The sequence below is a fragment of the Anser brachyrhynchus genome (assembly GCF_964034855.1).
Source record: "Anser brachyrhynchus genome assembly, chromosome: 12".
NCBI lineage: Eukaryota > Metazoa > Chordata > Aves > Anseriformes > Anatidae > Anser > Anser brachyrhynchus.
The window spans coordinates 21,835,989-21,852,690 of NC_137707.1; the positions used below are offsets into that span (position 1 = coordinate 21,835,989).

Consider the following 16,702-nt stretch of genomic DNA (forward strand, 5'->3'; position numbering starts at 1 on the left):
CAACTGATATTTTTAGTCAGAATACACTTTTGCCACATTTAGGTGGAGAGTCTAATGAATAGATATTTGAAAAGGCACATCATGCTACTGAAGTTAGAGGAATCCTGGATCACAACCGCAGTTTCTCTGGGTGCCAGTAATTGTGTAAATATTCCTTTTGGTGCCACCTCTAAATGAAGACTATTTGGCTAGTTAAATAACTGTGCCAAAAGAATATGCTGGAGAGTTTTTCATGATACTGTCCCTTCAGTTTCAGGGAAGAAATATATCTTTATTCTGGATACTTGGTTATGTCTGAATTTTTGCTTACATGAGCCTAATACATATCCTGATAAAAGGCCTAACAAATAAGTGGATCCAAACAGTCTTTGTTGGTTTTGTTCCAAATACATACGAATCCTAAATATTTTAAATATTGAAATACTAATATTTTCTTCTGTCTAGAAAAACTTAAAGAAGGGCAACTTGCTTAATAGGCTTGGGAAACTTATCCTCCATGTACTATTAGTCTTAAGCTTGACTCTTCTAGTAAATAAATTCATTAAGGTAAGGAAATATTTTTTAATACAGTAATACTATAAAATTTAATTTTGTAATATTGAAAGGTACTTGTAAAGAGGTCATCTACAATAATATCTTTAAATAAAAATTGCAAAGATATCACTGCATTTCTAAGAATAGGTTTCAGAAATTAAAATGTTGCTTTGCTAATCTTTTTGGTATACTATAAAGCATACAATCTTAAAACTCTTAACATAAAACTACAGGTGAACTTCAAGTTATGAATGTGTATTTGAATATGTAGTGTTAATTTATAAAAAAGTATATTTATACTGCATTATGATACTGCTGAGCATTTGCAAAATCTCATTTAATTTACTTTTCAATGAATGCAGTTAAAATAAATGCTTGCTGTAAAACTGATGTAGACTACTCCATACTTTTATTCTTGTGCATAGAGAGATCTGCACAATAGTACAGACAGTAGCAGTTTTCTGCTTTTCAAGAGATTGTAAAACTGACATTAAAACTTAGTACATATGTAATATAAAATAGCATGGTAATATGTAATAAGTCATTGAAGTAAAACTTATAGCTAAAACCAACCTGTCATGGGTAAAATTTATCTGTAAATAAGAAAGCAGTATATGTATTTTGAAAAGGTAAATAACTTGTCCTTTGAATCACAGCACCATATTACAGAGTGCTTTGCAATCGAATAAGCACTCATTCTATCTCAGTAAGCCTGTGTGCTTCATAGTTTAATTTCAAAAGTAAAAAACAAGTTTACTAGGTGAAGCTTAATTTTTCAGTACTTAAAAATATTGATTGCTTTTTTTTTTTTCCTTTTGTAGAAAAGTCTTAATCTTGAATCGGATGAACATATATTCAAATTCCTGAAAGCAAAATTTGGATTCGGGGCAACAAGGTATGAGTTAGCTGCAATTTTACTTTTTGTTGTAAAGCTCCAATAACTGAAGCCCGCAGGTTGTTGTTTATTTAAAATCTTAGTAATGAATCATGAATTTTTACCCTGTGTTTATGTTGGACTTTTTTTTTTTTTTTTCCATAAAAAGCTATTCAACTGTGGCTGTATAATTGCTTGGAAAAAAGGAAACTTTGGTCCTTTTTGATATCAAGTTATGAAATACATGATGACAAGTATTATTCTTTTTTCTTCAGAGATTTTGATGCTAACCTCTATCTTTGTGAAGAAGCTTTTGGTTTACTACCATTAAATACTTTTTCAAGACTTTCGGATACATTACTTTTTTACATCTACATATTCAGTCTCTTCCCTATGACAGCAGCAGCTCTCATTGTTGCCTTTCGGAACCTCAGGTAAAATATGTTTTAAAAATAAGTCTTTTTTTTTTTTTTAATCAGTTTTCTCTTCTTCAGCAGGCTAAGGAACTGACACTTGAATGCAGCAGCATACAGTATGACTTTCCACATGTGCTAAGGAAACAATAGGATGTACTGCATAGAGATCAGGCAGAATAAGTGATTTCCTATTAAAGCTAAAAATAAAATCAGCATAACAGGACTGAACAAAGAAATAATCTTCGCAAGATTCTTCCTAGTTCTTTTGTTTGCTGTTGAAGTTCTACAGTATATGCAGAGTTGTTCGATGGTTAGGCTTTTTTTTTTTTTCTGGTGAAGGGGCAGAGAAGGTGTGCTTTTTTTTTTTTTTAATATACAAGACAATGTTAGTTTCTATAGTTCATCTCATTTACCCTGTGCAAGGTACTCAAAGATTTCCCTGGTGGGTATCCTCAAGCTGCCCAGATAGGAACTAACATACTCTTACCTGAACTGTTGCAATCTGTGTAAAGAGGTGGCAAGAATGGTAGACTGGAACTGTCCATCACCTGCCACCAGATAATTTTGATTAGTTCCTGTAGCTAAGGTGTAGGATTTGGAGGAATTTACAGAACAGTAGAAGAAAATTAGTACTAAATACTAATTTAAATATATTTTTTTAAGTAAATGGTTAATTACAGACTACTCAGTTTTACATTTATAATGTGGGCAAAAGTTAGAAGGGATGATAGAAAACCTGATTAACCAAAAATCAAGGAGTGTTGTATTACTAATATCAATCATTGTAGGCTTTATGGAAAATAAGAAAAAGGTGTGGAGGGCAAAGGGGAGTGAGAGAGGGTCTGACACATAATGATTCTAAAACTATGATATGGTGATTGTGAAGTCAGTTGTCTACGAGGCATTTTGGTGGCATTCAGATGACATCTTGAAACTAATTGCAGTAGTCAATTTTTAAAAACTAACAAAAGACTACAGCTATTTATTTCTGTAACCTTTAATGTAATCCAAGACTTTACTGCAGTTTTTAATACTGACCCAGTTATGTCAACTACCCCCCCACCCAAAAACAAACAGGAAAACCCCCACAAAACATAGTAAAGTTTTTTACTGTCATCAAAAGCCTTGTGAGTCCTGTGAGAGTAGCTGCTTCAAGCAATAGACCAAGTTGTTCAAGTATACCTTTCTGTAAGCAATTGTGTCTCATTCTCAAACAACTTATTTAAACCCACTACACATGCAGAAAAGCAGACATGAAAATAGATACCTGTTGCTCTATCAAGTTGGTGCTATCAGGCTTAATTATATCGTAGATGTAATATAAGATTTTGGGCTGATAGTAGCAGTATTGCTCTTTGGAATCAGGCTTAAATGTGCTTTTTTGAAATACTGCCAACTACTATATGAGGTGTGTAACAGAACTTAATATAACACTTTGTTTCTTGTGTTTAATCAGTGGTTCAAATCAAGTTCAGGAAAAAGCAGAAGAATACACAATAATACTGAAGCCTGATGCTGCTTACAACTTAATTCACACAGTTCTTTTTGGGTGTCTGGCATTAAGCACAATGAGGTACATTTTTTTGTTGTTATTGTTGTTGTTATTATTATTATTCTAAAGGTTTTTGTAGACAATATATTTTAGTAAGAGTGTAAAATGCTGACCATGAACTGATAGGGCCATGAATCTTCTTTGCTCTCCCTGGTGTATCAACTTCCTCTTGACTGAGACATTTCCCCAAATTCTGCCAAAAAATATTGTTTGGAATTTGGGGAGCAGATACATATTCAAGAGCACATAGCAAAGTGTAATGTTGATCTTTCATTAAGTTATTTCAGAGACTTGAAAGTCCATGAACACTGTGTTCAAAATGTCTGTAATATAACTGCTGTCATCAGTACAGCTTAGCAGAGTTCCAGATGATAAGCAAAAAATTTGTGTGCATTCTTTCAGAATGAAGTACCTGTGGACGTCCCACATGTGTGTATTTGCATCTTTTGGCCTGTGTAGTACAGAAGTATGGCGACTAATCCTGAAATGTGTTCATCTCTACACATCACAGCGGGTTGGCACTATACTTACTGGATTTCATGAAGTTAATTTTTGCTTCATAGCTAAGTCAATCAAGACTCAAAACTACAAATATTGTTTGTAGTCCTCTTAAACTAGTTATTTCTGAAGTGTATTTGTATAAGCTTATCAAGTAAAATACATTTTCCAGTATTTTATATATTAAACAATTCCATTTGAATACACTAGATGGCAATATTGATGTAGCTGTGAAAAATAACTACAATTTTATTTAAAAAAGTCTTAGTCACCATACTAAGAAATCATCAGCAGTCTGAAGAGAACTTTACAGTCTGTTAAACTCAACAATACGGTGTTTTACCTTGGTAGAAGATTGATTAATCAGATATAAATCCCTCACTTTGTGGTAGATGTATAATAAGGGCTTTACTTTAAAACAAAATGAGAATATGAACTTAAAATTCAAAATGTGTAAATTCTACCACATAAGCATGTCATATATCAATATATTGAAAAGCATAGAAAAGATGTATCATCAGAATAACCTTTTCTTTTGTGATTTCTTTTAGACACAAGTGATTAAATATTCCATACCAATAATTACATTGCTGTACATTTCGTATAAGGTAAGTATTTTTCTCTCTCAGTGTTTTGGCATTTTTTAATTGCATTCGATTTTCATTTTTTACTAAGGAGATGTTGTCTGTACATAATTGCATAGAAAGTTGTAGCTGAATTTTAAAAATTATGATAGATTTGCCTGAAGTGCATATATCTTTATTCATAAGATACTACATTTAAAGGATTACTCATTTTATCCAAAGGATTGTTCATAGATACAAATGTTTGTCTAATTATATGCATAAGTTAGAAGGTATGATTTATATGCCTTACTTTCTGGAAATTTGTCTGTTTTGATTTTAACTAAGTTGCAGATAGTGTGCAGATAAGATGCAGATTGTTATATTGAGTGATGATGCATTGTAGGAGTAGAAATAATCAAAACATTCTCTACTGTAGTGCCTCCTCTGACATTTTTAAAATACAGAACAGACCGAAAAAGCATAAATAATAGGCTAAAATAATAACTTTTACAAATTTATTAGTCTGTCACAGCAGTGAGAATTATATCATTAAATTAATGGGCATACCATCCTTTTAATCTGCATTTGCAAAGAAAAAAAAATCAGAAGCCACTTGGTTGCAGAGATTTTTTCTGCAAGACCTAGTATGAGATGAGACTATTTCTGTTAAATAATTACCTTCAGAAAAACTCCAGGTGAACGTGCATTACTAAAGTTAAAAAGGTAGTAGTAAAGCGTAACAGTTAAGAAAGTTGCTAAGAGTTCACTCCAGAAGTATGTTCTTTGCTCCTCCACTTTAATACAGTGAAACAAAAAGTAAAAAAAAAAAAAGTTTATTTAGCAAAGTTACACTGATGAATTCTACTTAAATTTTCCTGTTGCTCTGCTAGAGGATTTTTTAGGATTTTTTTCATTGGTGTGCTAGCTGAGGAGGAGGTTTTCTATCATCTTTTCCCTTTCTATCATCTCTGAAAATAATCAAAATAATGCCATTTCTTTTGACACGGATGATGCTAAGAGCATAACAATCTAATGGTTTAATGTGACAGATCAGCTAGAAATACTTTTCCTCATACTCTCCATGAGCAGATACAAAGTTCCTGAATCTGTCAGATTCAATTCTAAAGTCAACAAAAATAAATGATTTTCATATGCTTTAGATCAGTTGTAGTTGTGGTCAGTCTGCCTGATGAGCCTTATTTTTTGTGTTTCTTCTAAATATAGGAAATCATTTTTATTGACATTAAAAATACAATTTTTAGAAGTGCTCAGTGGGAATAAAAATATACATCAACCTGGTATTTTTGTCTTTCAAAAGTCAATTCTTGCAAGTACAGATGAATGGATATATTTGTTTGTTTGTTCGTGTTTTTTTTTCCACAAAGCAATAATAGTGAGCTTTCAGGAAAGAAGCCTAGCTGACAGGTAAAACTTGTCACTAGATTCCCTGTCAATGATTAGAATAAAAATTCTTAGAGAGAGAGAGATCCAGAAACTATCCATCAGTTCTTTGAGAAAGTATTTATTTATTATTCTTACAGAACCTTTACATGAAAACTGACGGAGCAAGGAGTTTTTGATAAGAGACTTACTCATCTTTCTCCTTCCCAGTTAAGAATTAATCTGTTCATGCACAGTAACTGCTCAGATGTACAAGTGTCCTACATATTCACCACAAAGTTTAATTGGCCATCATAGCTAGTTTTCTTGTGCTAGTAGTGTCTGTAAATTTGTACTACATTACCTGTTACGCATACATTTGTCAGAAGAGCCCTTCAGTGCCATTTCTCAAAATAGGAGTTTTATGGGATTATTAACCTAATCCTGAATAAGCTAATGAAATAAGCTAATGAAAGCTTCTTTTGAGGCTTGCGGTTACCAGAGTCCTAAATACATCACTTGAACAATAATTTATTTGGATACAGATTCAGCTAAAATGCTAACTGTCTTTCAGGTTTCATGTAAACGTACTGTAGTATCTCTGTGCATTCTTTAGCTGTGTCACAGATAAACACGTGGATATAATGCAGTACTAAATATTCTCCATATTTCACTTCATATTTTTTTATAGATAGATTTTGGTTGTATCAGTGTCCACTGCATTTTTCTCAATACAGAATACCCATCAAATTGTTTGCATGTCAGTCATTCCTAAATAAATTGTTGGTACTGGAAATTGGTTCCTGAGCTTCAGCAAGTTTGCAGTTACTGTTTCTGGCAAATAATCTTGATTTTGCTTTGCTACTAAACTATTAATTCATAAAGTTTCTTAAACTGCATTTTTATCTTTATCACGGCCAAGTCCTTTTGCTCCAAAGGTATACATACATTTGTTTGAGCTCATAGCTCAACATATACTAATGATCTGAGCTGTCTTTGGCTGAAGAGCTCCTTGTATGTACTGTATGTATTTATCCTTTACACCTAAAGTTTGTGAACGTGAAAGTCTGAAGAAGAAATGACAAAAGAAAATATGTTTATTTTTATTCATAATATTTAATTCAGTTCCTAAGAAGATTGTTATTTTTCATTCTTAGGCCAACAGTATATATTTATAATGTGGTAGTTTCTGCTTTACACTTAGAGGCCAAATAATTAATACTTAAACTTTTTGAATTCAAAATTACTAGCCTTGTATTTGAAAAGTGCTGAACTGCTAGGAACCTCAGTGATCTGTTCAGCACCTCCACATTTATGGCTGGGATAATTATTTAAATTCTAGGCTTTCTAGATAGAATTAAAAGATTTTATGTGGGGACACCTACGAGCTTTTAAAAATTCCTGAGTTCTTATTGCAAGCATTGAGTTTAAATTGCCCAGTGTATATCCTCAAGGTGTATATCCATTGCATGGCAGGTTCGCAACATAATCTAAACTCAAAGCAGAGTCCTTTTCCTTCTGTCTCCAGTCTGAAGGGACTCCAGGCAATTGGCATTCCAAGCTTTCAAAACATTTGGCTACCTGGGATAGTTCAGCAGTGAAGAGAGGAATTTTTGTTCTGTTATTAGACTCTAAAGTCTCATTTTACAACTGCTTAATTTATTTACCAGTCTCTTGGGAGATCTTCAGAAGAGCAGAAATATAACACTGCAGTACTTTCCAAAACACTACTAAGGCCATGATTCTGCCACAACTGTCTTTTAGACGTTTCTCAATCTACCAGTCAGTATTACTTTAACAAATGTATCAAATAGACAGTTAAGCTAATAAGTGTCTTAGATGACCCAATTATATCTCCTGCTCCCCAGCCCTCCTACATAGTTACACTTGTAGTAAAAGAATGCATATTTTTGCTAAGTAGCTCAGCAGCATCACATTCAAATTCCTCATGAACTCTTGGATGAAAATTATCTAAATTGGATGATTTATGTTTTTTTAGATCATCAAGAGGTTTTTCTTACACTTTTTTCCAGTGACTTTGCAAGCCAGCAATCCTTATTATCTAAGCAAGCAGGTCTGGAATAGGTTTCACCACAATGTCCTCTGTAGTAAAGACAGATGTAAAACTATCAGTCATTAACACTGTCATTGTGTTTCTTAATTGCTCCCTTTTGCTCTTGAATATTCTCTAGCTTGAACAAGACACTCTTCAAATAAATCTCTGTTCTGTTAGTTTGGTGGGTTGGTTGTTTCTTTTTTTGGTCAGCTTTCAAAAATCCGTTTCAGTCCTTCCCATTTCCTTCCTCCAACTTTGATTTATGTACTGTCTTCAGTAAGTTTTGAAATGTTTTCCCCAGATGGGAAGTCACCATCCATTAATACTCTCCTTTTTTCCTTTAGTGGTTCTCTTAATTCAAACTTCTGAAATGCCATTAAAGGCATCCTTAGCACATGTAATGATTTTAACTTCTGATACACATCTCCTACCTCTTTGCATTTAGTTGTAAGTTGCTTTTCTAACGTTAATGTCACATTTTGGTGCCTTTCCTTCTCCTATAATCATTGACATTATTTAATGGCTTGTCTGTCGTGCACTGAACTGTTATATGATGACTCTTTTTCTTGATCTTTTTCTTAAAGCTTGCCCTGTCAAGAAATAACTTAAAATATTACCATTCATTCTATAGTCCAGGGAAAGGAAATGGCTTGTGTAAAGCAGATACAATGCACAACAATCACATTTGGTGACAACTTGTGGTTTCCCACAAGTATTAAGATATAAACTGATCTTAAACTATAACAGAGTTTTGAAAACCTCTCACCAGAACCACCCGCTCCAGTGAGAGTTTTCCAGAGCTCTGAGAAAAGCTCCTGAAGCTCACCACAACAGGTTATTAAGTTCCTTTTGGTCATCTAGCAAGAGCTGCGTATCTATAACTTTGAAACTATGTGTTTATGTTGTAATGACAGTCACATATCCTTCATAAGAAGGGTAGATATGCTTAACTCTTGCAATCAATGAGCTGGACAAGATCAATTACCAACTGAGAGGAAATAATTCAACATCCAGAAGTTGTTTTGTTCATTCTGTCTTCAGTTTATTTTCTTTTCATTGTAGTTCTGGCCAGGAATAATGGATGAACTGTCAGAGCTGAGAGAATTCTATGACCCAGACACTGTGGAGCTGATGAACTGGATTAAGTAAGAGGATTTTTTCTCTATTTAAGTTAAATGCTATTTATGTAAATCTAATGTTCTTAGTTATAGTCCTCTGTTTTATTTGTCACAGGTCATCAGTGATCTCTGGTGACCCACAGAGATAGTTGCAGATGAATGGGGTATTTAGAGGTTAGCATATTAACGACTGTGGAGGACAACAATATACAAAGTACCCCCAGCCTGCTTTTTTTCTGGTTCAGTATCATGCTACTGTATTGCATGTGTGCCAGGAAAGCAGTTGATGCCATTTGCTCCCATAAGCACAGTTTTCCCAACTGAAAGAGTCATTTTGGGGGTGTCAAGCTTCTTCCATCATATTATGTCTACCTATTTACATTAGTACTTCTTTGTATTGAAACAATTTTCTTTTGATTTCCCAGTCCTCCACCCATTCCCACGCCCTTTTCTTTTTCTTTAAGAAAAAAATAGAATGTTTATAATAGTAAAAAACTGTTATGTACAGTTGTAGGGCCAGGAAATCTGTACCCTACAGTATGTTTCTTGACCTTTAAAATAGTAGAATTACTTAATAGAATGAATCCTAGCATATGTTCCAAACTGTAAACAAAATATTTGTAATTGAACTTGACAAGGCTAAACACAGGTACAAAATCTGTTTCAGGAGTGTGAGAATCATTTCAGCCCCACCTCATCACTTCTGCTTTCTCACAAAGCATAGGAAAGTACTTTTTTGATGAAAATAGAACGCTACAAGTAGAAGATCTGATAAAAAGGGCCAAATAGGACATTTCTGGAGGACTGTGAATTTAAGAGATATATTCCATTAACACACAGTTAACCACTAAAATCTTTCAGGTTAAGCTCAGGTTAATATAGAGATATTCCTGGGATTTTTATTTATTTGGAGCATTTTATTTATTTTTCAAAATCAGTTTCTATTCTAGAAATACTACATTTAGCACTGACCTAGTATTACCTTGGAACCCTCTGTCGTGTTTTCATATGCAGTGAATTTCAGGGAAGCCACTCACCCAGACCATTCTACCCATAGCAGCATATTTGTACTCCATAATCTTGTATTTTTAATCCATAAACTAGAAGGAGTAATTTAGAAGTAAAATGCATTACAAGCCTTCCCTGACTTATTTTGAAAGCAGGCCATGTTTTTTCCATCATTTAGAATCTCTGCAGCCATATTGACACATTTTTGTGACTAATGTTTACCAGCCAGTTCAATTTAGCACTACTGTTTTATTAAATGATGGTAAATGTCTGATAGTTCAGGTCTCCTGTGTACAATATATGGAGTTATATATATGGATTTATACATAAAATATGCATGTGGAGTTACTCCCAGTCATGAACTGGATTTGACTTGATCCAATGAGAATATTTTTTCATATGTTCTTAGTGCTGAAAATGCTAAACCGGTGCTTGTCCTCTTTTCATGTTATGACAGACAATTAGAGGTAAATTTTCTATTTGGAATTTATTTTGTTTAGACATATTATTCATACAAAGAGTTAATTATTAGTGCATTAAATACAAGCCAACAAAAAATAATGGTAAGTTTCTAAAAGTGGGACTGATTTTCTTAAGTTTCGATGCGTAAGAAAAGTATTTTATGATACTGACACTTGATAACTGCTACAATTAATGATCTGGCAAGGTTGGTATCAGGAACTAATCATTCATTACTAAAACTCAGCATAAGGTGCTCTAATTTGTCACATATAGCATTGAATTATGAATAACTCATCTGTGTTGCAGTCTCTCCACATCTCTTGATCTGCTTAGATCTAAATGCATATTAACTTGGCCAAATATACAGATATATAGTCTGAATCATAGCCAACTATTAGTCTGTCCACTATGAAGGGTCTCAGATGTATTAACTCCTTCCCTTACTAACATTAGCATAACGTTTTCAGGAAGATATACTGGTTTATATCTTTAAAATAAAGTGCCTGCATAGTATCGGACTGCATCTATTCTAGAGCACAATTTTTGGCATATCCCAGTCTTGTTGTTTCCTACCCTCCACCTCATTTTTCTAGTTAGTAAAGAAAAAAAAAAAGAGAGGTCAAAAAGGGGTCCTACCAGTAACACAGGGATAGTTCATAGCATTGTTCCCAGATGGGAGGTATATTAAAATTCTTAGTTTTGGTCTTTCTCCCTAAGACAACAGGAACAACATGCTCATTTGTGAGATGGGGAAGAATATCAGTAGAATGAGCAAATCAGTAGCGTGAACTTCCCTACTCTGTTTTCTTCTGGTAAGTGTTTAAGAAGCAATGTCTTCTGCCTTTAAGGGGGAAAGCTGTCTAGAATTGTAGAATATTTTATCAACAGTTAATAAAAATCATAGAAAAGGTTTTTTTTGTTTGGTTTTTTTTTTTGGTTTTGTTGTTAATTTAAGAAATTTCAGACAACAGCCAAAATAGTGGGGAAGTTAACTGAGACTAAGATTTGGCAGAGCATAGTTGTGTGTCAAATGGATTTGATTCAGACATGGGGGTCAATCAGGCAAATTTTATTTTAGTGGAGACCCCCCCCAGATTTTGAAAGTGCAGCTAAGGTTACAAAAATGGCATGCCCATGTTTTGATAGGAGTTCTTTTATCCAGTAATTTGTATTAATGGCTATATTTTAATTTCAAGCCAGGTATAAATTTTAACTCTTCACTCTTACCAACATGACTGATTTTCAAGGGTAATCATACTGAAATCAACACATATTCCAGACTTTAAGGGCAATATTACACTTGTTTAAATTACTCTTTCCTGAAATTCTTGGGCTTATCCTTTGCTATTGACTCTGATTTGCCTGTAAAATTCAAGCACGAACTTGGTAGTGCCTGAGAACGATGTTTATCCCACCAGTGTAGGTGCACTCCTTTATGTGAACAATATGTGCATGCAAGAAATTGAGGCTGGAACTAACAAAAATGCGTCTTGTTGCTCTTTCTTTGTGGCTGTCATTTTCTGTTATTTTCTATCTTTCCAAACGAGAGGAGGGGGAAAACCGTGATAGTCTCATTGCATATGCTTTACTACCTACCAGTTTCTGCTATATTTTAGTAGAACGTTCTGCAATTAAAAAGACCTTGTTTTCAAGAAAAAGAAGATTCTGGAGTGGCACGTTTGAGAAGTCCTTTTCAGAATTTCCTTTTCTCAAGTCCCTTTGCTTTGTTTATTCATCTCACATCCAAGTGCTAAGAAAGGAATAATTTGAGATTTACCTGATTTTATACCTTTGAAAGCTGACTACTGAGTTTAACTCCGGAGGACTTTCAGTAAATAGAAATAGCTATTTTTCTTTCTAATGATACAATCTGTGATTACAACATTTGCCACTTCGTTAGGGCTTCCTTAAAACAAACTTGCAATAATTCTGTAGCAGCTTAGTAACAGAAAGAATTACTACAACTTTTAGAATCTGTGCAAGTTGAGCATAGACCTGTAATTCCCGTGAAGCCCTTTTCTTTTTAATGAGTTATTCTTTAGTATTTACATAATTCTCTACATTCTTAAATTTAGATAAAGAAAACCTTCACACGTTATACTGTAGTGGTTAGTTTATGCATTAGTTGAGCTGTAATTAACTTGTTGAAGGCTTAGAGCTTCAAAAATAAATGAGATTATTTGTTCAAAATGCCATTAAGTCTGCTTGGAATGACATTTAAATTACATAATGTAAATCAGTTTGACCTGTAAGTCCTTGTCATTATTTAGTGACATTTCATACAGAATAAATCGTTTGCAGGTTTGGCAGTGTGGTATGGAGCTTGGCGGAAAGCTATGAAAACAAATTATCCTTTCATTTTATACATCATTTCTTCAGACATTTGTAAAAATTGCTTCATTTTTCTATAATAGAGAAGTGTCATTCAGTGGTTTGAAGCACATTAGCTGCCTTGGATACAGTCCACAGCAGTTAGTGACTGACGTAGGTAGAAGTATTAGAGAAGGATGCTTGCATGAAATGCAGAAATTATCCTGTACCTGAAAAATATTAGTTAATTGTCACGTCCCCCTCTAGTGGTTGTTTCAGAAGATGAAAGCTCAGTAGCAGCTGCCAGTTAAAGTTCTTTAAGATAATAACTAGAGATTAGAATCACATGAAGGTCACAGTGGTTGTTGGCCTGGGAACTGTCTGAGCTGGCCTGGGTAAAATATGGGCAGTGGTACTTGTAGGGCTTCAGATACGTAAATCTAAGTCTTGGGGAAACATCTAACTTCACCTGGAATACCTTGTTCCCAGTTCCATCCAGGACCAAGGCCTGTAAGCCAATTTTTTGGAAAGCAAGAGAAGATCATTGTATTGCTTTTAAAGTATAGCAGGAGGGAAAATGGTCAAAGCTCTTAATGCCCAAAAAATAAAGAATGCACTGAACTGTATTTCACCCCCTCCTGGGCAAGAGGAATTACTTTTAGGAACAGGGGAATTGAACCTTGTGCATCTTCTACATTTTGGACAAGCGTTTTAACCAGTGAGTAATGACAAAAGGAAACCGTCGCCATCTCCTGAAGATTTCTTTTGTAAGAACAGAGGCTGTAGGCTGTTTTTGTTTGCTTGTGAGTTTGTTTTTTTTAAGAAAAGCTTGATTCTGCAAGTTTGCTCTTGGGCACTTCAGGAATCACAGGTGCCAAATTGCCTGGATGAGGCCAAGTCAGGAGATAAGTATTGCTGATCTATAAAACTTGAACTAATCTGGAACTGAAACAGACTTCCCACAGTAACACAGACATATTGAAAGCATTCAGAATCATCATTTTCTATTTAGGTGTCTTAAGCTCTCTGAAATTCCCATGTGAACCTAGTCCACGTGTTTTCAGCTTAGTCTAAAGAACTGTACTTTCTTGCAGATGCAAGGATGAATCCTAGCTGACAGCCTGTCAGTACCATTACATGTTCATAATATTCTAAGATGAATTAATTTATTTTAATAAAACATTTACTTCATGACACTTAATGATTTTCAATGTTTTAAGTAAAAGAAATTTTAAAGGAGATAAAATATTCGCAGAATTCCAAGTGAAGCTACTGAAGAACTAGTAAATCAGTAAAGTTAAACTATCATATTAAAAGTACCATCTCTGCCTGTCCCAGATGAGATCAATATAGCAATGCAAGAATTTGTAGGAAGGGTTTGTAGTTATTAATTCATTTATAAGCATAATCTCTTGCAAAGGAATAGTAAAAGCTAATACTTGTTTCAACATTTTCAAGCCTGTCATTGAGCTTAAAGATGACTGAGTTTGTAGCTGCAATTTCAAAAGGCTCCCTAAGCACACCCTGAAGTGTCACACCTGTTTGACTATCATAGGTGCCATGCGTGCATGCATTTGGATTTTAGGTATCTATTCATGTTCCCTCAATTTAAAATTAATTGGCTTAGTATATGCTTCTTTCTGTTGTTTTAATCTCTTCCTAGAACATCCCTTAGTTATATGCCCACTAAGAGCTAGAAACCAGTTAAGCAATTGGCATACTATCACCACTTTTATTAGCCTTAAATTATAGTAGCCTCTCTTGCCTGGCATGTTTAACACTTCTTTTCTTCTACTGTGTCTTAATATATTTCAGGTTCTAAACTTGTTGGGGGAGTATGGACAAAACAGTGCTTTCTTGGGGAGGTGTTTAAACAATCCCAGAACACCAGGACTTACTTAAGTGACAATTCTAGGCATTGGTTTTGATTTTCAGATGAGATCACTGTATCAATAATCCATAGTATTTCTGTCTGGCCTCTTCCCCCACACTGCATCCCCCTGATCCTCCAACAGGAACCATGCTTTTTGCAGCGAGGGTGACTTTCCTCATAATTTCTCTCCCACAATTGCTGGAATAGGAAGATTGATGTGTGTGACACGGCAAAATTTTCATTCCATATGAATACCAGGAACAAGTTTTTGCATTCAGATTATCTGTTGTACGTAGAATACATTGCATCACATACAAATGTAAGTCACAATAAGTTTCCTGAATTTTTTAAATAATTAGGATGTAGAAATTTATGAATATTGAAAGGTTCTGTGAGCCCAAGAAACATATGAAATATGGAATTAGTTAACATTTTCAGGATCATGTTTTCCCTAAATTTCCTCATAATGCATTTGTTATTTACAGTTCCAGAGTATGTATTTATTTCCAGAGTATGTGATTTATTGTACACTTTTAAGAGTACATCATTAAAGGAAATATTGGAATTTAAGGCCTCATATTTGAGAAAAATGATGGTTGCTTAACAGTTTGTTCCCTGAATAATGAAGACCGAAAAATGTTTTTTCATTCCATTGGATCTATAACAAGTGATGCAAAAATACCCCCACAGAGACTTCCTCAGACTTATCAACATTTGTTTAGGTCAAACACTCCAAACACAGCAGTGTTTGCTGGAAGCATGCAGCTATTAGCAGGAGTCAAACTGTGCACTGGACGGACGTTAACTAATCATCCCCATTATGAGGATAAACATCTGAGAGAGAGAACAAAACAGGTAAGAGTATTGCAATTGCTTAAGCTAATTCCTATTCATGTCACTGGCTCCGTTCAGGAAAACACATACAATCTCTAATGGCATAGTGCAAGTGACATCACGTGCTTTATGCATTGCTCTAACTGATTTTCAGATGCAGTTCCAGAATATAATTTCATCTGTGAAACTCAGTGCTTTGGGCATCTGCTAAGTCACTTCTGACAGCTGGTGTATGTCTGAATAACTGAACTAGATGGCTAGTTCTGAACAAACTGTTAGGTACTGTTGGCATTTACAGATCCTGCTGCCCAGTCGGGCTGTTAGACTCACATGGAGCACTTTCTGATTTGCCTGATAGTCCCTTGAGTTCCCAGACATAACAGCACATAATATTTTATATAGAAACTACCTTGAGAAACTCTACACAGGGAGACTGTGTAGAGCAATCCTTACCTGTAATTTAGTCATTTCTGAAAGTTTTACAGGCATCTACCAAGGCCTTTCTGAAAACAGCAGCAGTATCTCTCAGTTTCATAGCCAGCAGCAACACTATTGTGCATCATAGTATGCATACCATCTTGTAGAGACTGTAAATGGATACTGAATAAAGATGGGTTGTTGGTTTTGTTGGTGTTTATTTTGTTTGTTTTTGAAATACCTAATTCACATCATGTCACTTATCAATCTCATTTCTTCCTCTGGTTCAAAATAACAGAATCATGAAAAAGCAAATAGGTAGTGATTATGCACTTACCTTGCGACTCAGTTTTCTTCTATTATAGATTTATCAGATCTATGCCAAGAGATCTCCTGAAGATGTTTACAGAATACTGCGATCCTTTGGCACGGACTATGTGATCCTAGAAGACAGTATTTGCTATGAAAGAAGACATAGTAGAGGCTGTAGGTTACGTGACCTACTTGATATAGCTAATGGCCACGTAAGTATTTCATACAATATTTATACAGAAAATATTTTGCTTAGCTTCTTGTTGAAGCTCAGTTAAGATTTGGAGTAGCTTGGGTTATTTCCACTTCATCATAAGTGTAGTAAGTAAAACCTAATGGAGCTTTTAGACATTCTCAAAATTGCCAAATTGAACCCTCCTTGCTTTTAATAGTATTTGATGGAATTCAACCTGTGCAAAATAAGCAATCACTTCTGCTGAACATCAGATGAACAGAATACAAATAATGCTCCCTTTCACAGGGTAAATCACT

At 34.4% G+C, this 16,702-nt stretch overlaps 1 protein-coding gene across 7 annotated transcripts in view; it reads left to right on the top strand.

Moving 5' to 3' along the window:
• DPY19L3 (dpy-19 like C-mannosyltransferase 3) overlaps positions 1 to 16,702 on the top strand; it is a 35,046-nt gene that overhangs the window by 14,807 nt on the left and 3,537 nt on the right. For 4 of the 7 annotated variants that reach the window (XM_080552289.1, XM_080552293.1, XM_080552290.1 and 1 more), the window contains 9 exons: positions 445 to 546; positions 1,356 to 1,429; positions 1,684 to 1,842; positions 3,281 to 3,397; positions 3,779 to 3,890; positions 4,426 to 4,482; positions 8,939 to 9,021; positions 15,370 to 15,502; positions 16,264 to 16,422. In XM_080552289.1, coding sequence (XP_080408415.1) covers positions 445 to 546; positions 1,356 to 1,429; positions 1,684 to 1,842; positions 3,281 to 3,397; positions 3,779 to 3,890; positions 4,426 to 4,482; positions 8,939 to 9,021; positions 15,370 to 15,502; positions 16,264 to 16,422 — 996 coding nt within the window. The other 3 variants (XM_080552291.1, XM_080552292.1, XM_080552295.1) reach the window with 2 other exon arrangements.